This window comes from Gavialis gangeticus, unplaced genomic scaffold (genome assembly GCF_001723915.1).
Source record: "Gavialis gangeticus isolate Ggan-Ray unplaced genomic scaffold, GavGan_comp1, whole genome shotgun sequence".
NCBI lineage: Eukaryota > Metazoa > Chordata > Crocodylia > Gavialidae > Gavialis > Gavialis gangeticus.
In genome coordinates this window covers 146,043,137-146,067,107 of record NW_017729032.1, presented here as the reverse complement: position 1 = coordinate 146,067,107, position 23,971 = coordinate 146,043,137, and the positions used below count along the sequence as shown (strand labels likewise).

At 41.7% G+C, this 23,971-nt stretch overlaps 1 protein-coding gene across 1 annotated transcript in view; it reads right to left on the bottom strand.

The window, feature by feature from the left end:
- The window catches only part of UXS1 (UDP-glucuronate decarboxylase 1), a 120,063-nt gene that overhangs the window by 41,030 nt on the left and 55,062 nt on the right, over positions 1 to 23,971 (bottom strand). The window contains exons 7-9 of the mRNA XM_019524910.1: positions 19,728 to 19,832; positions 17,582 to 17,641; positions 11,329 to 11,450 (exon numbers count right to left, since the gene is read on the bottom strand). Coding sequence (XP_019380455.1) covers positions 11,329 to 11,450; positions 17,582 to 17,641; positions 19,728 to 19,832 — 287 coding nt within the window. The remainder of the gene's footprint in view (positions 1 to 11,328; positions 11,451 to 17,581; positions 17,642 to 19,727; positions 19,833 to 23,971) is intronic.

Genomic DNA, 23,971 nt, shown 5'->3' with positions numbered 1-23,971 from the left:
GAGAAAGAAGCAGGGTTCAGCATTTCAGAAGCTGAAAGTAAGACTTAAGATAGCAAACAGCACGTTCTTGTTCGTAGTTGCAATCCCACGGTGAACTATTACAGTATCAACAACTTTTATATGAACACAGAAAAAGCATTAGTCACTTGCGCAAGGTCACAGAGCCAGTCCACTTCAGTATGAGCATCACAGTGCACTCTCCTGGCATTTTCTTCTTCTCTTCTTTCTTTCTTTTATCCATAATTGGTAACAAACACGTTATGTTACACACCATCACATTTCCCACCCATGCAAAGAGAGTACAATCAAGAAAGTGTTCCTAATTTGAAGTTATTTAAAGGGCTTTGTTACAAGGTGCATTATGTGTTCATACTTCTAGCAGGACATCACACAGTTCGTGCCATGTTTAGGGATGCACTGCACTTTGAAACAGTTCACTTGGGTTGCTCTTCTTCGTTTCCCCCTTCCTTGCTGCGCTAAAAGGACACCAGGTCCTCCAAGGACTGACTTTATTCCACATGGATATCCCAACAGTATAGATTTAATATCAAATGAAAATAAGGCATTTAGAAAAGTGGTTGCTAAGGCAAAATAGTCATTGGTTTAATTGTGTTGGCCCCAAAACAGAAAACCTCTTTGTACTAGTCTGCAGACCGCTGTTTTCCAGTATGTGTTGGAAACTGGCAGGGGTCTTACTGAGACAGATAGGTAGACTTGTGCGTGTGTGTGCCCCCCTCCCCTCCCCTCCCCCATCAATATTCAAGATACACTGGGGGAGCAGAAAAACTTAGCAGAGATTTTTCAGGCTACATAACTGTCTCTAGGGCCTCTGTGAATCAGGAGTGGGGTGGGGAGGGGAGGCAGGAATCACCCTCTCTTGCAGTGAATTATTATTCCTGATGTTTATTTTCCACTGTTTTTTCCAGCCTGGTTTTCAGATGTTCTGTGAGAGCCAGACTTCCACCATTTCCATTGCAAACTATTCCAAAATGGAGAGATCTCACTGCCAGGAAATTTTTCCCAGAAATGCAGTACTAATTTCCCCTCTTGGTTTGAGACCACTTTTCTTGGTGAACTCTTCCATATTTCACAAAGAATTCCTCTCGCCTTTGTATACCGATACAAATATTTGATGGTTGTTACAGCAGCTCACACCCCATCACTAATTTCCACACCTACAATCCTAGGTTGCATTACCTATGCCCCTCTGATCCCTGTCCCTCAGAATATACTTCCACCTTTAATCAGGTAAATGGCCGGTATTTCCCCTGGGTGTGTTTTTTGGAACCTGGAGGAGGGAGTGAGGGAAGGTATATCAGCCTCTGCTTACACATAGAGTAGGTCTGCCCAAAGAAGAAAGAAAAGTCCAACAAGCCAAGCTGGTGGCATGAACAAAGGAAGAGATGAAAGAGATGGGCAACAAGTCAGAAACAAATTAATTGTTCAAAAGTAATTTAAAATGAAAGCATGTTGATGTAGGGGGCAGCCAAGGACAAACAACTGAAAGTGCAGAATAAAGTTAACAATGGTAGAAGCCATTAATTGCCCCTAACTTAAACTGGAGGGTAAACACTATAAATTCTCTGCATCTTTTTTCACAATAGCTATGGCTCTATGCTTGGTGAGCCACATTCCTTAACTGCAGAAAGCAGAAAGCTTGTTTTAATCCTTCAGTTTTACATGCAATGTCTCCGAGATGTTGCTTTTGCCTGCTAAAAAATCCTAGTTTTCTAATAATCTTTATGACCTTAGATTTATTTTTCAACCCCTTTAAAAGCTCTGGGTATTTACAAATGATTTTCAAGTTTGTATATGTTCTTGTTGTACATAGATATCAAATCAAAGGCTATATGAACAGACTGCAGGACCGACTTTAGGGATTAGTACAGAAAGTGGAATTTTTCACGCTCAAGTCTATACTAGTGTGTCTATACTTCTAGCGTGGCTATACTCAGTCTATACTATACTCCTACCCGTTTAATACTATTGGTTAGAGATGTAATTTTGGTGACATTTCTATGCCAGCAAGAACCATGGACTGTTATGTTATAGTAGCATAAAAGAGCTTCTGCTGGTATACATTTATTTTATTCAGAAAAACTTGTATGACAGTACCCAACAATACTGACTGACTCAACTGAGAGTGGTGTTTTTTTTGAAAATCATGGCACTGATTTAAGCATGCAAAGAAGGTTAGTGCTCTTCAGTCCAGTCCTGATATTTTTCCAAAGCACTGATATCCTAGAGCTCTCAGGGAAGTTAATGAGGACTCGGTACTCATAACTTACATAAAATCAGGCCACTACTTCAGTAATGTACTACTGGCACCCACTTTTGAAAAAATCTTTGCTCCTGTAATTGCTACAAGAAGGCATAGTAGGATATTATTGTGTATTAGGGGTGTATATGCATGTTTTGAAGAAATAAGTTGTATTTTCAGTTCAACCAATTTTATCAAAAGACAACTCCTTGGTCTACACATGTTGGAAAACAATTCAATACAAAAATAACTTGGACATGAAAAGGTTCCCAGGGATGGTATTTAAAAGTGAAATAGCTTCAAGTACTAACACTGTAATTGAGAAACAGAACAACAGGTGATTGCTTCTAACTAATTAATAGTTTTAAACTTCTATGCTTTGTGAATTTTGAACCATGTTGCTAATTATCTACTATGAATCACCAGCACAGCAAGCAAAAAGTTTAAGCCAGGAAAAGGAATAACTGCATGCATAAAATGAGGAAATGGAGAGCCAAGCACAGTGACCCAGGCAATTAGGAGAGTCACTGACATCAGAATTTTTAGAACAAAAAGGGGAAATAATCTGCTAGAAAGCTCAGACGCCTGGCATGGCTATCAGAGTGAACATAATGGGGCTGATCAGCCTCTTTCAGATAAAATTATTAAAATTGCTGCCTGCATCCCTTGCTTATTGTTCAACATCACCTCTTAGTATCTGAAATTCTGCAATCTGTCAGAAAAAACAGAAAAACATATCCTGACTACTAGGAAAATAACTGCTACTGTTTGAAATGGACCATTTAAAATTACACCTTTATAATTTTGATTTGTAATCACACTGAAATTATTGGCAGTTTTTTTTTAAATATGGAGGGATCTTATAAATACAAAATCCAATCCTGAATATATGAAAACACAGAGCCTCAACTTACTGGTTATGGCAGTGGTTTTAAAGCTGGAGTCCAAGGACCCCAGGGGGAAGGGGTGTCACAAACTAAGCTTAAGGGGTCTGCGAAAGACAACTATGTCAAAAAGTATGTGAGTACTTGCATTTACAATTCAAAGGGGTCTGCATCTCCATTTGAAATTTCCAAAAGGGTCCATCCATCACATCCATTCAAAATTTTTAGGGGTCTGCAAATTAGGGGCGTGAATGGTTAAATGGAAGTTCTGGGCAGCCTCCCTGATTAATTTAGCTAACCGTTTATCATTTGGCCTGGGGCCTGTCAGACTTTGGGAGGAAAAAGGGGGGGGGGTGGCAGGAGAAGGAAGACCTGTAGGTGACACAGCAGAAACAGAAAGGTGGCAGGGCATGAGACAGAGATGGGGAGAGTAGGGGGGAAGAAGAGAGGGAAGGAGTGACCAATACCTAATAGCTACAATACACGGAGTGAGGGGAGGAGAGAGAGGAGAGGAGAGGAAGTTATCCCTCACACTATGCCAACGGGCTGGTAAAGCACCTCTGAGGCTGCTGCCTGCCTCTCCCCTCCCTGCGCTGCTGCAGCTGGCCCCAAGGCTTCCTGGGCTGTGCTGCCTGCCTGGCAGGACTGCTTTGGCCCTCGGCTCCTCAGGGCAGGTGGGTGCAGCCCCTCCTCCATGGCAGGGTACGCACCGGCCCAGGGCTTAGTATGTCCCTGCTCCCCCAGGGATGCAAATGCGTATGACTGGGCAGGAATTTTTTGAAGGAGTGGAGGCTGCCCAGACCTTCCATCCTCCCTTTAGGCCATTGAGACAGAATCCAAAGACCAGACTGAGCCCAGATGTTTGGTGCCTCCATGCTTGTAGTTGTATAAGTGTCTGGGAATCAAACCCAGGTCTCCTGTGTGGCAGACAAGGGTTCTACCACTGAACCACAGGGGACTCCCCTGCTGTAATTACAACAGGTTAAACAAATATTTAACTGGTGGTTACATCCCTACCACGACTGAAAAAAGGTTGAATACCACTGGGTTACAGCATTAGTCAACTAGATTCACCCTGGTTATTACTAATATCAAAAGCTGTTTTACATGATGACTTATCCTGCCTGGAATGAGAAGCTTAAAAGATCTGAGGGCCAAGATGGACCATTATGATCATCTAATTTCACATCCTCATACCATTGTCCATGTAATGCCACTAGATATTCCTGCATCTCTTGCAGCTTTTGGGGGAGATGCATCTTAATGCTGAAGTGTTGGAGAACTTGCCATGACATTTGGAAGACCCTTTCAATGGTTACATACACCATGCCTGCATCTTGTTGCCACTTTGTACTTCGCTGACTCAAGCATACACTTCAGGGGTTGTCAACATTTTTGGGCAGAGTGCCAAAAAACCCCACAATCTCAATTTGTAAGATATTGGCATGCCAGCACAGACGGGATAGTGGAGAAGCTGTAAGGGGCCTGATCCTTGTTGTGGCAGCATAGCCCCAGCCTCTTCTCTGCTGTCCGCCTGGAGGCATGCGTGCACCTGCCACAAGTAACAAGCCAGGCCAAGGCTCTATGGACCTCAGTGCAGCTGCTTGCAGTCTCCCTGCCACCTTCTGCGAGAGTGCCAGCAGTTGCTGACCACTGATCTACCCACTTAATTTTGTTATGCTTGATAAATTCAAAAGCCTCTAGTATCAGGTAACCTCTTCACTGTGATGATAATTATACGGTATGAATTACATGCCTTTTTTCTTTCTACTCGGTTGAGTGACAGAATTCTTTTGGTTTCTCATTGTACTGTATCTTTCCCAAATAAATCATTTTTGTAGCATTTCCTGCACCCTTTCCAATTTTTCAGTATTCCTCTAAAAAAAATGAATGCCAGAACTGTAAACAAACTACTTGCATAGTACTCTCATGTTAGGCAACATTCCAAGACAATCTCATCTCTCTGCTCATTTGATATTTTTCTATTAATATATCCAAGTGTCATGTTAACCTTCTTTTGCCATATCATCACACTGGGAACTTACATACCAGACATCTCATTGCCAAATTTTAGAATAACTGACCAACCAAAATCATCCACTACAGTTAGAGGTTTCCTCAAGGTGGATTTTAAGCTGGTCTAACCAAAATGAGAGCTTCCACAGTGATAAATAGTGGTACAAAACAACTGAACACATATCATTTGTTAATGTAGTACTATAGCAGTTTAATGTCAATTGTTATTTTATAGATTAACAAGAGGGTGGCTTGTATTAATTTCACATCTAGCCTGGGTAAACTCAACCACCTTGACACAATACTGTTTGCTCACATTTCCAATACTTTGTTCAGTAGAACAAAGTAAAAGTGTACAAAATATGTAATGAACTTAACATTTATGTCAACTTATGTTTTGTTGCCACTGTTGGTCATTATCAGGGATTCAGGTTGTCTGTTTCCCATGGGAAAAGAGAGAAAAGTGTGGATTCTCCCCTTTACCCAAAGAAAACACAGATTTCTCATTTTAATGAAAAAACACATGGATTTTGCAGTTTTGCAGAGTTCTCTGCAGTCTGCCAGGAGGTGCCATGTGCATGTAATTGTATGGGCACATGGCTGCCAGGCAGCCTGGAAAGCAGCTCCCAAAAGTAAGTGTGTGGGTGGGGAGGGGAATTGAGGCCCCCATAGGAAGGGAGGGAGGGAAGGAGTTGGGCAGGGCTGACGCTGCTGCCCAGTCAGGCAGCCTGTGGGGTTTGGGGCCCAGGACCACAGTGCGTAGCCATAGGGTGGTTTCTTCTTCCAAAGTCTAGCAACCTGCTTGTGGACCGCTCAACTACCATGTTCAATGCTCAGCCAACAAAAATTAATTTAAAAACAAATGCAAACAAGCTTTGCCTGGTATTTTCTGTTGAACTGCACTGGGTGGCAGCAGCACCTTTTTTCAGTGCGACATAAGGGCAAGCAGCTAAACACATGGTTTTGGGGCTTTTAGGGAAAGGGAGCCACCATGGCCAAAGAAACCAAAATTAATTTTTCCTGAGGTTCACATAAGCAACAGTCAATAAAAACCAAACAAACAGTGAGGAAGACAACACATTAGGCAACCTCTGCACCTTAAGACTTAGTGCGTCCAATCTTCCCAGGACACAGCAGTACAACTGCTTTCAGGGCCAACATTCACAAAAGTTTGTCACTGCATTACATCCATCCCCACCTTGTACCAAGGCCCATACTTAGAGCTGTCTGACTGCTTTAGGGAAAAGACATTTCTGCTGAATCAGAGGAAATGGAGCTCATTTCTGTAATTGATGCCATTTAAATATGGTCTTCTTGGTTGTTCCGACAGTTTTCTGTATTTGTTTAATTTGTTTGGCTTGATAAAAAACTAGCAATAATTATTTTCTGGAACTGCGCTATAAAGTGTACCTTCTGGCATTATGCCTTGTTTCCCTAACGTACATAAGGAACAGAAGTAGTAGTACTTAATACAACCACTTTTATAGCATCATTTTCCAAGGCGTATAAATTCTCTATCTTGCTGTGCACAGTCTGGCAGAGGATCTGCGGAAGATAATACCATGGAATACAAGTGAAAGTATTGAGACAATATATTTTTTATACAATACACTGAAGGGGGGGAGGGCAGAGAGAAGAATCTAACAGCAATATCTAGACTGAACTGGTCTTCCAGGAAAAGCAGTTGAAGCTGCCTCAACTGATGTTTAAAAAATAGACTAGAATAAAACTCTAAGACACCTCATAATACAAGGATGCATCTTCTCTCCGTAATTACTTAGTAACTGTATTGAGAGTTACCAATTATAATGTCATTCTTTTAGTAATTTAACCAACAATTTTCATCATCTCTATATTTTACATCTAGGATTTTTACAATTACTGAAACCAACTCAATTTGTGAATTAACAAGAATTAGAGAAATAAGTATAGTGCAGAAAAAACCAACAGGAAATCCACTACTAAAGAGTTGTATTTACAATGTATTTATGTATTCAGCATGTATTCAAGTGTTTGCTTTATCCATATTAAAAGCATGTTCTTTACTGTTTTGTAGTTATATAACTTCATTTTTCCATTCAGTTGCGTTTATCCTTCTACCAGTCACTATTCAGCTTTCTGTATATTGAGTAGGATTGATAAAACCTAACCAACGAGGAATCTGGGATGGATCACAAATCATATTTAAACAAAACTTAAATATTCCATATTTTTGTCTGACAATGATACCATATTTTTGTATAATTATCATTATACTCTAATCCTTCTTCTTTGTTGGGATTTAAGCATATAGAGTAGATTTTTAATTAGTAGACAAAGAAGGTACCCCAAAGCAATTTGGAAGCTATTATAGAACAAAGACCAGAAGACCCCTTATTATCACTGTTGCTTAATATAGACACCCAGCAAGTATTATTCCAACTGAAGACTACCAAAAAAAAGGGGTACTTCCTATGAAAAGTATGGTTTCAAGAAGGCGGGGGGGGAGGGGAAGAGAAGTAATCTGCATACTTGCAGGTCTAAAACAGGTCGGCAGTGGTAATGAGGGGGAAAATTTAAATTGTAAAAAATGGAGAAATTCAACTCTATCCACAATACTGTATAGCTTTTTTTTTTTAGACAAAGCATTTAACATGGTTCACTCACACTCCTCACTGGAGTAAAGTGAACATATTTGATTCATACTCAGGGGTAGTATCAAATCCTAAACAGTGTTCAAACTAAATTTAGTGGTTGGAATGTGTTTAAAGTAAGTCTCAAACAGCTACTTAGTTCCCATCATAAAATTAAAAAAAAAGAAAATTAAAAAAAAGTAACTACTGACTTGCCAAACACCAAAGTGAGCATGGCATTATAATGTACTGTACATACAAAGAAAAAAAAAAACTGGAGAGGTTATTTCTTCTCCCATGAGAATCAGAGAAAATTAGGGTTGAAAAGGACCTCAGGACATCATCCAGTCCAACCCCTGCTCAAAGCAGGATCATCCCACAATAATATGCATTCTAACTTCAAACTCACAGCCTAACAACACCTCAACAGTGACCTCATGTTTTTGTATAAATTAATTCAATAGATCAGTTCCTCTGCCTACCTTTACCTTCCAAGAATTTAGGAAGTTATTCTTCCTTAACACTAGTGAGGTCACTGTTAGTTTTGTATCTCCTCTTTACCAATAAAGCAATTCTTTCTTGAGCTTCTGGAGTATTTTGATGCAGTAATCTCTATCCTGTGAAGTGAGTGAACCCCTTCAAATTTATCAAATGGAAATCTTTTAGATTTTTCAACAACACACATTGATGACTTAAAATGAAATAAAGAATATTTTGAAAGACAGAAGTATCAGCACTCTGGAAGTTTTCCAGTTCAACATGTAACACCTGAAATCTCGTACCCACATGCCACCAGGTAAGCAGTAGGCCTGTGCAAAGCAGCTAGTATTCGCTTTGGATTCGGATGATTCAGGGGACCAGTAATTCGAATTGATTTGGCCAAATCCAATTTGGAGATTTGGCCACTGCCAAATTAGCCGAATCTCCCCATCCCCTGCCCGCCCTCCCAGCCCCGTAAATGGCTGCCCCGCCCAGCCCCAGCATCCCGGCACCTAAAAAACAAAAAACAAAGCCCCGCACTGACTGGCACTCAGGGGGTGGGGGAGTAGGCAGGGGATGAGGCCTGATGGGTGTCCCCCCATGGTCCCCTCCCCGCTACTTTAGCGCCCCACCCCCCTACTTACCAGCTAAGAACCCAGGTCCAGGTCCCTGCGGTGGTGAGCAGAGACTGCCCAAATCTCCTCTGAATCTATTTGGCTGCTTCAAATAGATTTGGACTTTTATTGGACTCCCGATTTGATTAGATTCAGATTCAGAGATTTGACCACCGAATTGGGCTGAATCTCCAGTGAATCAAATCAGCAACCGAAGCTTCACACAACCCTAGTAAGCACCTCACAGCTAAGTCACTCTGGCTGTAAACAGATAATTCACTTGACATGATCCTGATCGAGTCAAAACTTGGGAGAAAAAGAGGGCTACACACCTAGCTGCTGCAAGCTGCACTTCTGCCAAGGAGTGACAGGGACAGCATGCTGGTGGCCAGAGAGAGCATGCAGCCTGATAAGTTTGCTCCTGGAAAGACGAGTAATTAACATGACCAAGCTGCTGTCAACTTAAAGACACAGCATTATCCTGGGAAAAAATTGCTAGCACATTTTATTTGCAGATTTCACAGGTATTTAAAGTAAAATTATGAACTCTGCAGGATTTCAGAGTCTGTTTATACTCTCTACTATACAGTCTCCTTACAGACAATCCCTTTTTTCACTAAAGATGCCAGACCTAACTGCTACCAAAAAGAATTGCCTTTTTTTTCCTCCAAGAGGTAGCAGAACATCCACAGAGAGACATTCCCATGAAAAAACCAGCGTAAAGGGGCTTCAGCATCAATGGCTTCATGGGACCAGGGTAAGCAGAATCCCTTGAATCTTCACTGACCTCCACAGGAAGAATCTAACTTAGCTGCCCCAAGGCCAAATGGCTTATTTATACCACCAACTTTCATTTAGTGCTTGTGTGCATGGTAGACTGGTTCAGTCCTACAAACCTTCACAACTAAAATACAGTGCACATATAGGTCTCATTGCACCTAGAGTCCATAAGCAGCAATGATTTGCCAACTGGGCTGTAAAACAGCAATGCTACAGTACAGCAACACTGCACAGGATTCAGCACATCACAATGCAAGAACTGCTCATAAAGCTAAATTTCACTGAATAGATAAAGCTCATTTCCACATATCCTTATATGAATGGCTACTCTACTGAATTCAATTGCAGAACATATCACCGTAACTGTTAGCACCATCTGCATTTTATAGCTTACAAGGAAAAAAAAAAGCAAGGCAGATACAAATCTTGAAATTTATTTTCTTTTCTGGTCCATAAGAGGAGTGGGCAATGACATCTATATGTTCAGGCAAAATAGAATGGCAAGAATATTATGTTACTTTTTTTTTCAGGTTTAATTCAGGTTGTTGGGTTTCTTTTAATGAGTATTGTTTATTTTAAAGGATATGGAATTTTGTACAGAAACACTCGAATTAAAATTAAATTTGGATTCATTGCCTTGGTACAAAACTGAAAAACATTCTACCCAATTTGTTACACTCCATACATTGACATTTTAAATTACCTCATATCTGTCAGCTTTATTCATGCAAGTCCAAGTTAACAATGATTAGGAAAAGAAGCTCACCTTGAACTACCCTATATTTCCATTTTTTTTAAAAAGTGAAGTTGATATGTCATGTTATAAATAAATTGTAAAAGTTATATTATCCTAGTGCTAAGTTACTAACCCAGTGATTCTCTCTCAGGGTGCCACAGCCACCCTGGAGTGCCTTGAGATCCTTTTAAGGGCATTGCTCAATATTAGCACATTCAGGTATGCAAAAACCTACACGATGACTTGCAACATAAACCCAGATATTTCAAACAGGAATACAGTGTCAAGAACATTTCTGGCCTACTATGGCCTTTCTGATTTTTTCCCCACAACAAAACTGCTCTGTTTTTAGTCAGAAAACAAGAGAGAGCATTTTTTGAGTGGTGCCTTAAGTCTAAAAAGGTTGAGAACCACTGAACTAACCTGTCTGAAACAATTGTTAAATAGGAGGACTGTTATTTCAGCTGCAATATGTTCAAGGCTTTTAAAAAAATTAAAATCATTTGCCTTTATTAGAGTATTATGACTTCATTTTTACCTATATTTAGATTTAAAGTATTCATCTACCTGCTCCGTGCTACTCTGTAAGGGCCAGATTCAGCTCAGCACTTAAGTGCATGATGATTTAGGACTTAAATTAGCAAGGTTAATTCAGTTTAATCACTGCCTAGAAATTATTTGTGATATCAAAGGTCTTAGTGAGTCTAACAAAAAAAAGTCTAATAAAAAAGTAAAATATCCTTTCTTAGAGAGCACTGTTCATTAGAAATACCAGAACAGGTGGAAGTAATAAAGCTACATTTAAGAGAGCACAGATTTTGCAATTATAGCAAGAAGTCCCCTACTCAAATTTTTTTACCCTTCTGCCACCAAATGAGTACTCTCCAGTTTTTTGTGCTTTTATAGTCAGGAAATAAAGCAAACAAAATCTGATAACCAGTAATACCTGCTTCATGTAGGCATAGCACATAGTTTCTGCAACCCTCTTTCCTTCATCATAGCAGGCTCTCGGTCCTATGGGGTTCACATGACCCCAATAATCTTCATTCTGGGGGTGAACTTCAGGATCTAGGGAGAAAAACAAAATTTGAATGGCTTCTTCTTTGCAATTAATATGAAAGGTGAATAATTCCTTTTTTGGTAGCAGTTCTTTTGATGTATGATTTGCTTTTATATAGTTTTTCCTCCAAACATGGCATCTATTTTTTACATGGAATTCCAACATTGTTTACCAGAGAAGGACTCAACGCAATCAAAAAAGGGATAAGGATTAAGGAAAGTATAAAACCCATAAGATCCACAATTGTGCGATGAAAGGTAATTAAACAAGGAGTAGTGGCTGTCATGTTTGCTTTGTCTCTTGACGTGCTCCTGCATAAAAGCTATTGCTCTGCCAAGCTGAAACTTAAATATTTGTCTGGAAAAGGACCTTCAAGACAAAAAAAATGGAACAACTCTTGGCACATAAGATTCTGATGTAAGCTAATTCAATAAAGAGATTAAAGGTTATGTAAAAGTGCAACGCCAATTTCTATTTGATCCAAAATGAGCTAAGACACCTTGGGCTTTTAAAAAGGGAGATGAGAAAAAAAGATAAGTAAGGAAAAAGAGGGGATTTAGAAGTGGAGATCTGGGCATAACATGGCAACTGATTTAGTGAATGCAGGGATGAGTCCCTGTTTTTTCCTCATCCCAGTAGGCTAGATCAGCAAATGGCAGACAGGTGGGATTTTTTCACCATCAATTGTATTGGGAGGATCTAGATAAGGCAGAGGCTGCTGAAGAAAGGTAAGAAAGAATAAGATGCTTTATCTGAAATTACTTTAGATTATGCCCTGCTAAAAATTTTTACAAGCTCTGCTCTGGCTTCAGCCTCATCTATGACACAGTGACCTACTGGTCTGACTTCTCTTGGGAAGAGAGAGGCCAGATTTAAGTATCTCTATCAATTGAGACTATTCTATTTCATTTGCAGTGTTGTGGTTTTCCCAGACACCACAAAAACCATCATGGTCTGCAATCACCAGGAAATATTGCATTGGCTATGATTTGCCACAAAAATCAACCTGCTCTGCCACATATTATTCATATTATACACTGTTTTAGAATGTCCCAATGCTTACCGAAATACAAAAAACAGTGAGACAATCACTGTAGCCATGGATCACGTGAGTGAGAGTTACTGTCTGCTAGTGACATAGACTAAGTGAAGGCACCAATCAGTGCAGTGAAAATAGTTAAATGCAATGTTGCGATCTGAAGATGGGTGAAAAGAAATAAAACAAAGCTAAGTACATTTCACAGCTCAGGATTCTGTAAGGCAGTCCCCTGTAGGAACCTTCCATGCAGATGGTGCAAAATTGTTTTGTTCATCTTGTAACGTGACCCGGGTGTATTGAGGAAAAGCAGCATTGATTGCCATTTAGAGTCTGATTGCGTAGAAAGTGAAAGGCTTCTGCAGAAGCTGAAGGTCAGAACAAAATACAAAGAACTGTCCTTGATGGTTAGAAGAACTACTGAAACAGTTTAACAAGAAGAAAAGCTACATTCAAGATACTGGAGCAACCACTACTGCCAATATACCCTTGGAGAAAAATTGATAACCTGAAACTAAGGGAGTACTTCAACAAACATGCACAAAATACTGGCAGTTTCCCATGTGCAAAGCAAACTTTGCCAGGATTATCTACCAGGAGAAATTGCTTTGCAAAATCTGCATTGGAAGAAAATAAATCAATTTTGGATTGTAAAAGATGAAGCAACAGATGCGCAAGAAACAAGATGACCACAACCTGCCTATTTTTCAAACAGCCAGTTCAACTCACACCTGTAAATTTTTCAAGTGTAACACAAGCTGTAGTGAAGACTGTTGTAAACTACAGCTTAGAAAACAGCAAGATCTCAGCACTTCTTTCTGATAATGCAATGTATATGTGCAACACTTTCTCTGATATGCTCCATGGAAAGATGACGAATGCAATTCATATTACCTACAATGCACACATTCTTTTTTTAGTAAGTGATATATGGCACACAATTTCCTGATAATAAGACCGGTTTTCTCTTTTAAAAAAGCCTTCAAACATTGTCCAGGCCATAAGCTTTGATACGGGGAGTCCATCTCCAAAGAGGGGATCTAAATGCAACGGTGTCACTTCCATCAGAACCAGTGCTTACAAGGTGGAATTTGCAGTTTGTTACCATGCAAAGAATATTAAGTACTACTAGCAATTTGTGCGTGATGAGCTTGAAATCACACTGGGCGCACAGTACGTGCTTAAAACTACACGATCTCTTAAAACAGGTGACACTGAAGATCAAGCTCAATTTGTGGCTGAAAATATGATCCGGTTCATCAAGCTTCTACCGTGGTTTAAAAGGCATCAGGTTTTGATTCACCAAGCACACAACAAGCTGACACCGTTACATTTAGATCCCCACTTTGATAAAGTGGGTCAAAGACATGGCATTGCAACAACTTTCAGACTGTTAACCTGAAAACTAGCACAGACAAGAACTGTTCCAGGCAATAGGTGCAAAGTTAAATCAGTACTTACAAGTATGATCAGTCACTACCACCTGGATTTAAAAACTGGCTGCCTACTTTTTTAGCACTGTTCACATTTTTGACCCAAATCAAAATGCTTTCGAATATAACTGTTTTGGGATTCTACTTCTGATCGGTTTCCACATCTTTACAACTTGGCAAAACGATGCCTTATAATTCCAACCAATTCAGTGGCCACAGAACATACGATCTCAATGTATTGCCAAGTTTTCACACCGCAGAGACAGAAGATATTAGCTGCAACTGCTGATGGATGCTGCACGCTAGCATTTAACAACTAAAATGAATGGTTTCTGTTAAGGTTAGCATTAATTAGTATTACTAGATGTTTTGTAGAATGTAATAATAAATTATGATTGTACAAGTTACAATTTATAGTGTATATAAATTTATAATATACTTAAATTTAGATTTTAATTTAAAATTAAGATTAATAACATGATAAATTGTACAATATAATTTACTTTCCATGGAATTTGCTATTAAATTATATGGTATATGCCTTTCCTCCAATCAACAGCAAGGGACGGGGCCACCAGGAAATGCCCATTAAATAGGCCCTTCATGCCACGAGTTAAACAGACCCCTACTAACAGCTCTCTCAAGTGCTATCCAATGGTGGCTTTAATAATGAAGAGACTTTCCTGATGTTGTTGGACAGTCATTCTTGTCTTCCCATCACCTCAAGAAAGACCCAAGCAAATATAAACAGTCATCTTAGTTATCTGTAGGGAGACAGCTATCATACCCTAATCAGTAAAAGGGTATTTTAAGGCAATGGCAGAATCTCCTACATGCCACTTGATGTAAGGTGGGGGGAGGAGATAAAGGACAAGAAAGTTTCAGATGATTTTTAACTTCAAAATAAATTTACAACGGGTCACTATTAATATCTAAACCAGGAGTGTCTAATCTCATTTGGCCCTGTGGAATAGATGAATGGCACATGGAAGGTGCATGGGCCAGATGAGGCCCATGGATCCTACAGGCCTGATCCAGCACAGGTGGCACTCACCTGGGCTGGTCCAGGACCATGTGCCGAGCAAGTGCCACAGAAGATGCAGCCCAGGAAGGACCTGGCCCGAGCAAGCCCTGCAGGCAGTACATGTTCTGGGCACTGTATGTATGGTCTGGTGCAACAAAAGGGACAGCACTAGGGGTTGGATTATGGGAATCCATGAGCCATATGTTTGATGCCCTTTGCTTTGTGCTGCGTTCAGAAATGTTTTTGCCCCCTCTGTTACTCTGACTATCATTGCATCAAGAAACAAACACTTTCTGGAGTCATTTTTTCAAAATCGTTATTATACTGCATACATTTATTTTGAATGTTAGATGTGACTTGACTTTTCTGTTTGGTCAGCCTGCCTTCCCCAGTCCCTTCAATAACCTGTTGGCTGTTACCTATACATCCTAGAAAGTAGAGGTGCACCGATACATTGGTCCCATATTGTATCACCACTGATATAAGGAAAATTAACATTATTGGCAATCAGTTTTTTTATGGCAGATAATGTCTCTGATAAAAAGCCCTGTGCACACATGCCCCCAATCTACATGTGGGGCGAGGGCAGGCTGCTGCTGTGGGCTGGGGCCAAGGCAGTGCTGAGCTCTTCCTGGTGGGGGGCTGGGCCAGGTAGCATTCAGAACAGTTGGCAGCACTCGGAGCAGGCGATGGCAAATTTTGGGGTGGCTGCAGCCCCCTTGTAACCTCCCTCCCAGTGCCAGCACTGTCCACCCCGAGCACAGCCCAGCCAAACCCCTGCTGGGAAGAGCCCGGCACTACCCTGGCCCCAGCCCGCAGCAGCAACTCACCCTTGCCCTTTAGCAGCAGCATGCAGTGACAGGAGCTGGCACCACCCCCCAGACAAGCTCCTCATGGCTCTGCCCCATGTCCCACCCCAGCTGTGTAGCACCTGCCCCTGCCCCTCCCTGTATAGTTGGGAGATGTTAGAAAAGCTTTTGGGTACTAAATGCCCTTCCTCAGGGCTGGACAATCCTCAGTGAGATTTTTAAAACTGAAATTAGTATGCAATGCCTTCTTTCCTTTTTCAAGTTGCCAAGGCAGTTCTATACCTATTGCAACTATAAAGCCTGATGTTTAGCTAATCATAACAGTCAATGGAAATAATTAGAAGGCAACAAGCTGCCATGCTCCTTCAGTTTGTGCAGACACTTCAGCACTCAGACAGCAGCAACTCTGCCGAAGTCCTTTGCAGGGCACAGTTTAAGCTCCTTTATGAAAAAACAGATAGACATCATAAGAGCTGCTGAAAACTTAAAACAACTCACCACTTGCAGTTTATTCAGAGAGTAACTGATGTGGGCAAACCCTCCTGCCTGACTGAACTTAACTATATTAAGTTTGACAAGCTACATTTCCTTAAGTCCCCTCCCTCCTGCCCCCAGTCCACTGCAGTCAGGTTGATTGGGAAGAGATGCCGCTCTGGAATCAGTCTTCCTGCAGCAATATTTCAGCTTCTGGAACAGAGTATATGCAACCCTGTTAACTTAAAAAGTGGCATCTATGATTCTGAGAAGAGCTACAGAGACTGTGCTGAAGAGTCTATGCTACAGAGGCTATGAAACAGAGAACAGGACCAGTAAGCAAAAAATCAAAATTGCCCTTAGAATGGTTAGCTTGATTAATGGAACATCAAGACCATAAGAAAGGAAAGGCAACTGTTAATACCTTGAGAATGAAAAATGAACCAGTAAGCTAATTTACTCCATCAGCTGTTGCACCGTGAAGCAGGACTCAAACAAGGGTGCTTCTAACCTGAGGCAGAATAAATCAGCTTCCCATTTACTACATGCACAACAATTTTGGGGGGCCGATTTTGACCAGAGGTGTTATACATGAGGAAATACAATAAGCACTGGTTTATCTAGTGCTCAGGTGGATAAGGAAAAAAAGGAAAGATAGAGTGCTTAACTATTAGCAGCACAGAATAGTTAGGTGCTGACTAACCCTGCTCAGTACTCAAAAGTGCCTTTGGCTACTACTTAATTGTCTACAGCAAGGTCCCAATATAGCTACCACTAGATGAATTAAGCTAGCATGCAACAATATCAAGACATTTTTAGACAAAAGGCAGGATAGAAATGCCCCTTTTAGATTCACTGAGTCAGAGAAGCATAAGATTTTGTGAGCAAGAACTAACTTCATCAGATTCTATCAAAAGACATGCCAAGAGCAGGCTATCAAATAAGAGTGATCGGAATACAAAAGACAAGGTGGGGGTAGGTAGGGAAGAGGCTGTGCTAAGAAAGGGGAACAAGAGTTAAATTTATTTTTGAAGCACTCTAGCCTCTGGATTCCAATGAGAAAGTTACTATTTTGAAACGTTCATCCTTTTATTAAGAAAGTACTATTAATAATTTATTTTACATGTCAGCTATATGTATAACACCAGTTATGGAACAATTCTGAATTTACATTTAGATCTTTTTATGCTAGTTTGGCAGTACAAAAGGGCTTGGAAGTAAGTGTTAATGTCTTTATTTTAAACACTACAAATTAAAAGCTAGCAAGGAAATCCAAGCTAAGAATGGCATAAATACTAGCAACAAATTGTTTGCCCTCTATCATAAGCAATAAGTCCCCCAAGGTTGGTTGTACTCATCTTACCTCCGTACACTTCAGAGGTGGAGGCCAGCAGAAGCCGTGCTCCAACACGTTTTGCTAAGCCTAAACATTTAGAAAAGAAGAAGATGTGAATATCAGCAAACTCAAGAGACTTCTAGTTCTGTTTAGTGCTCAGTCTAGGTCATGCATTGTCTACACATTCAGGGCTCTCCTAATCATTTTCTTTTAGGCCTAGCCTTTCTTATTCCAAGATTACAATTACTAACTTCAAGCTGGAAGGACTGTGACCAAGTTTTTCTGCTGCTACTCAGGTCTCAGAACATTTTACAGATTCAAAATTAGGCTGAACCAAGATTCTGGGCTGGCTGTATTAAGTCCTGGATCAGGGCCCAGAACACACTGTTGAACTCAAGAAGGAGTGACTGTTTTAAGACCCAACTATCTTGTGATCCACCAAAGCTAGACAGATACTATGCAAAAATAGGAAGGCAACATAGTGTAGGTGGTTTAGAAGATGAAAGGAAAAAATTATTTTCTCCACTTAAAGTTGGCTAGAACTTTGTAACTCCTTCTAAATACAAGAGCAGTGCAACAAATCCTTCTCAGTGTTTAAGGAAGACTTTAAAACATCCCCTGCCACAGCAGCCCTCAAGCTGACCTAACAAGTGATAGGAATATCTCGCCCATGCAGGTATACGGCATTATGATGAAGAACTATCAAAGTACTTTCTAAAATTACCTTAATCCTTGAATTATGTTCAGTGCAGCATTTCATCGTTGGAGAAAGTTGGTCAGATCCCACCCTGACCAGTTTCTCCTTTACTTTCTAATGAATCCTCAGGACTACTTGCAGCCAGTATCAATCACAACATGATCAACAGCAAGAAAAATTGAAGCTCCCAAAGGTGACTTCACATCACCTTTGCTTCCTGCATACCCTCATAATGTGAACCAGAACCAAAACTGCCAAACATTAAAGCCGGGCCCAGAACTGTATCAGACTTTAGCAGCAGCATGGGAATTGCATGTTTTCTTAAAGTATATTATGAGGCAGTTAAAATAGGAGGCACTCAATCTTACTTTTTAGATTTTATAGAACCAACGTTAATTCTCCTGAGCTAACTTTCATGCTACTGAAATGGAATAATTTGTTATTTGTAACACAGAAATGCTTTACAGCAGGGGTGGTCAATCTACAACTTGCATACCAGAAGTGGAGTGGGAAGCCTCTGCATGTAGCAAACAGATCAGAGAAGGGACATGCAGCACAGTGAAAGATGAAGCAAGAAGCAGAAAGCAGAGCAGCATATTGGGAAGAGTGCACAGGACTGGAAACAAATCAAAGCAGCAGATTGGGCAGGAGAAGGAGATTGGAGTGGCACTCAAGGCAGGTGCAGGGCTAATTTGTGGTATGCCTAATTTGTTGGCCACCACTGCTCTAGTCACCAAGACAACCTTACCCATCCCCCTGCAAGTTGTACAATTACCACTTCTACAACTGCATGTGCAATGCGTGTATTTTTTGCGCAATAATACTTATTACTATAAAGTGCTCCTAACTTGGTTGACTTCTGCTTTTCCATGTTTGCAAGGGACTTCTGCTGCAACATGAAAAAGTATTTACATAACAAAAGAAAAAATCCTAGAATGGAGGGAACATTTACTGAAAGTGCCATTTTACAAAATGCTGTTATTTGACTTATTCATTTCTTTCCTCCATCTCTTTAGGTATTCAAGTATCTCATTCGAGAAGAGAAAGTGAAAAACAAAATAAAAGAATGAAAATAAACTGTTTTTAAGGTCAAAAGATTTTATTTTAAAAGCATGATTGAGATAGTTGTAGGTTATATTAATTTAAAATACTGATATTTTAAAATTTTATTAGAAACAATATCTTTAACCTTCTTGACATCTTGTTTGCAAACTGTGTTAATAAACTCAGTCTTAAGTTGTACAACAGGTGGGATTCACTCCACTGCAAATGGATAAGGCCCAGATGTGAAGAGTCCCACTATTTTTTTTTATAATTGGCTAACAGGACAATTATGAACATATGTTATTCAGACTTCTAAGTGCCCTGGCAAAGGGGGTGGGGGTCTCAATTTTAAGCCCAAGAGTTGCTAATAGTTCTGAGTATTTCGAGTAAAAAAATAATTTAATTAGAAAAAAAGAAAATATTTTAACTTACCCAACATGTTTAGTGTCCCAATAGTATTGGTCTTTAATGTCTTTATAGGATTATACATGTAATTTGGAGGAGAAGCAGGAGATGCTAGATGATAGATCTGGTCCACTATGAGACAGAAAAAAAACAGTTATATAGTCATTTCCTACTATAGTAAACTAAATGAAGAATCATTAGAGCTACAGAAACCAGACATTACAATGAATACCTCACAACTAGACTTCTAGCTGAAGTTGCAGGTTACACTTAGGGCCCTGTTACACATTAATTTTGGGCAGCTCCTAGAGCTCTTAACCCCTGGAATGTCCACAGATTAACACCTGAAACTAGTTTTAAGCACACTTTAGACATCTTGAAGTTATACCACTTTAGGGCAAGTTTCTTTCTGATCGTATTACCCAGCTCATGTTCCATAAGCGTATGGCTACTCCCCACAGATAAGCCATCCAAGTTGCAGACCTCTAACATCCCAGGATGCAGTGTCTCCTCCTTTACCTTCCTGTTCTTTGTGGACAAACTTTCTATCCCCTGAACTCTACTGCCAAGTGGGAAGTTCTGGCACCAAGCCAGCTCTCCCTTATGTCCCTGGGGGTACAGCCTTCCCACTCCTAGGGGTGCAACCCAATGAAAGCAGCATGCACAATACATGCCAGCTAGCCAAGTCAGAGGGGACAGACAGGTCCAGGAGTGGTCAGGGGGAGAGGCAAAACAAGGCAGAGGTCCAGATCCATGAGCTGGGGCTTCCTTCCGAGGGCAGGGGCAGTAGCTTCCCCAAACATCACCTCCCCTCACTTCTCCCACCTCCCAGGCATTCTAGAATGAGCACCCCCTGCACCTCAATTCCAAATTACTAAAACATGAGACCTTCTTTAATTTACATCCTCTTTCTTTTTAAATTTTCTTTGAGAGAGTTCTACTTTGAGCCAGTAGCTGGCTGATTTCATTTCACCACCCTTCTCCCACCCCCATTTCCTTTTCACCTCCCATTTCATTATTCACCCCCACCCCATTAACTCTCCACCTCCTAGCTTCATGTTCCCACCCAACTCATCTCTCGCACCCCCACACCTAGAGCAGGGATAGAAGCCTGCCCTGGCTTACCAGCCTTCTAGTGGCAAGTCACAGCTGGGCAGGTGGGGGACAGTCAGAAAAGGGTTTGGATCACCTTAGCCTTAAGGCAGGGGTGGGCAATTATTTCAGGCGGAAGGCCACTTACTGAGTTTTGGCAAGCCATTGAGGGCCACATGACAAGCAGCCAGGGGCAGATAAATATTAATTTTCTAAATTTTTTAGGGGCCCCACGGGGCAGATAGAATAGCCTGGCAGGCATTTTGCCCACCCCTGCCTTAAGGTGTAACTGCTCCAAACTCAAGCTAGCACTAACACTGATCAACACTTGAGCAGCTCAAAGTGCAACCTATAACAAGGCCCTTAGACCACATTAAATCTTTGGAAGGTTAACCTGTACTAAAACACAGAACATGTATGAACAGTCACACACTAAGGCGGGGTGGCCAAAATACAGCCCGTGGGCAGGATGCGGCCTGCCAGGCCATTCTATCCAGCCTGCGGGGCTCCTAAAAAAATTTAGAAAATTCATATTTATCTGCCCCTGGCTGCCTGTCAAAGATGACAAAGCACCAGCAGCAGCAGGACCCAGGAGGAGCCACCAGCAGGACACAGCGGTGACAGCAGCAAGGCCCACTCGGCCTCACCCCACCCCCAGCCCCCAACCAGAGCTTCTGTTTAGCAAAAACTTCTGGCCTGGGACCCTGGAGCTGTTTCCCACTGTCCCTCTGTCCAAACTGGAAACTCAAATAAAAATGGACAGAGGGAGCAGGGGGCGAGGACTGCCGATGCAGCAGAAGCTTGCCTAGCCCAGCCAGCATCACAGGGTTCCTGGCTGCAAGGCTGCATCCCAGCCACACAGCTGGGAACCACATGCTGCCAGAAGGTGGGTGGGGGAGCAGGCAGGGAACAGTGGTGGCAGATGGGGAAGGAAGGGAAGGTGGCAGGGGAAAGGCAGCAGTGGCAGGCAGGAGGGGGGGAAGTAGCAGCAAGCAGGCAGGTGGGAACACAGTACCCCAGGGCCAGGGACAGCAGCAGCAGCAGCAGGAGCCAGCTGGGAACTGCGTGAGCCAGACTGGCTCCTGCTACATTCTGCAGGCCCGGCAATGCAGCTGGGAACTGCGTGATGCTGGAGTCATTGGGCAGTGGCAGGTGGGGGGTAATGGCAGCAGGCAAGTAGGAAGGGAAGGGGCCAGGGAAGGACAGCAGCAGGCGGGGGTGGGCAGTGAGCAGGGAGGTAGGGCCCTGGGGCCAGGGTTGGTGGGGTACCAGGAGTGTGGAACCTGGGCTGGCAGGGGCTCTATGGAGCTGGGCCAGCTCCACCACTCTCTCTGCTGGTGACCCGGACATGTGCAGTCCTGGAGCTCACCAGGACTGCGCACTGCCGGGGGTCTCTGCCTGCCGCAGGCCATGAGCACCCTGAGGCCTCACCACCTGCTGCTGCTGTTGGTGGCAGGGGCTGTGCACAATGAGGGAAAGGGGTGTGTTTGTAGGGAGGGTCCCACATGGACATCCCATCATACATATGTACTCGCATACACACACACTCCGACACCCCCCCCCCACAAACTATGTATCCAACCACCCATACCCTCCACCTCCCCACCACAATATACAGAATAAAGATGTTATTTTAACCTGTTGTGCAATCACCTCTATGTACACTACACAAACATATACAGCAGGAAACAAATATTTTTTTAAATCAAATTAATGCATGTTGTTTGTTTTTTAGAATATAATTTGTTGGGTTTTTTTCCAGTTCCAAGATGGCAAACCTTCTAGCCAAAAGGAATACTTCTGAGGGTAAGGGGAGGGACGGGGAAGGGGGGAAGAAATGGATGAACTTCCGGTTCTAAGATGGTGACCAGAGGGCAGGGCTACCTTTGCAGCCCTTGACAGCTCACCAAAACATGTTAAGCAGCCCTCTAGCCAAAATAATTGCCCGCCCCTGCACTAAGGGTTATATCATTTCTTGCCTGCACAGCCCTAGAGGGATAGCAAGCAGGAGTGTGCCTGGGAGCCAGGAAACCTGAGTTCTCTCCTGCTCTGGGTGGGGGAGGGGAGGGTGATTTGGAGTGATGCATTCTGGAATGCTACAGAATTGCAAATTGCTCTCTTTATCTCCATGGAGGAAACTGAAATTACCCTAACATTTTAGGATTAAAACATTTTACTGCTACCACCAATGTGGAGACTTCAATTCAACAGCAGAAGAGCAAGCTGTATTTTATTCAGTCCCTTCTACCCTCAGCTTTAAGATGCTTTCAGGATCCATTTCTGATGATGTACTGCAGAGAAACAACAGCTCAGTTTTCAGATACTAGGAATCCTTAGTTACAATACCTAGAAAAAATGTTGGGCCCTGACTTGGAAACTGTGCAGATCTGATAGCAAAACAGTAACAGTAATAGTAACAAACACTGTGCTTATATTCTAGTACCAATAATACTAGTACTTGGGGAAAACTCAAGATACAGAGGCTAGGTTGTGCCTTTATTCCAGCAGTATCAAGTACTATCTTCCCTATTGTTCTCTGGGAGCACACATGGAACAGTACCATCCTTCATAAGTCATAATTACTTTTAATTATACAATGCCTAGCACCATGTGATCTGAAGGTTAGCAACTGATGCAGGCCATCTCCAATGTAGACACCTGCATCAAACAACCCAGCTACAGTACTAGTAACAACATAGCCACAGTGGCACAGAGCATAGTAACCTGCTTTTCAGAACATATTTTGTCTCCAATGTACATACATTTAAGACCACGCAACCACTTTTGTAAATAAGCATTATTGCAGCTGTTTAACAAGACAAAACCTACTGAATCTGAAATTAATAGACCTACAATCATTCAATACACAGCCAATATCCTCAAGTCTTAACTCTTCAGTTTTCCCTCTCCAGAGTATGCACTCTTGTACAGCAGACTGCAGGGGGTAGGTGTTTATTTTAGTTCCAGACTAGGATCTAATGCACCATGGTGATCGAGTGGGGGGAAAGCATACACATGCTACTTCTACCCTGGCTCACTTTCTCATTTGGTCCACCTGGTTAAGCAAAACAAAGGATTAAGTATCTAGCTATGTGCAAACTGGGGTTAACACACTTGTCATCAGACAAGTACATCTGCTGGTGACCAATAATTCATTTTCCAAACAAGCACTATCTTCT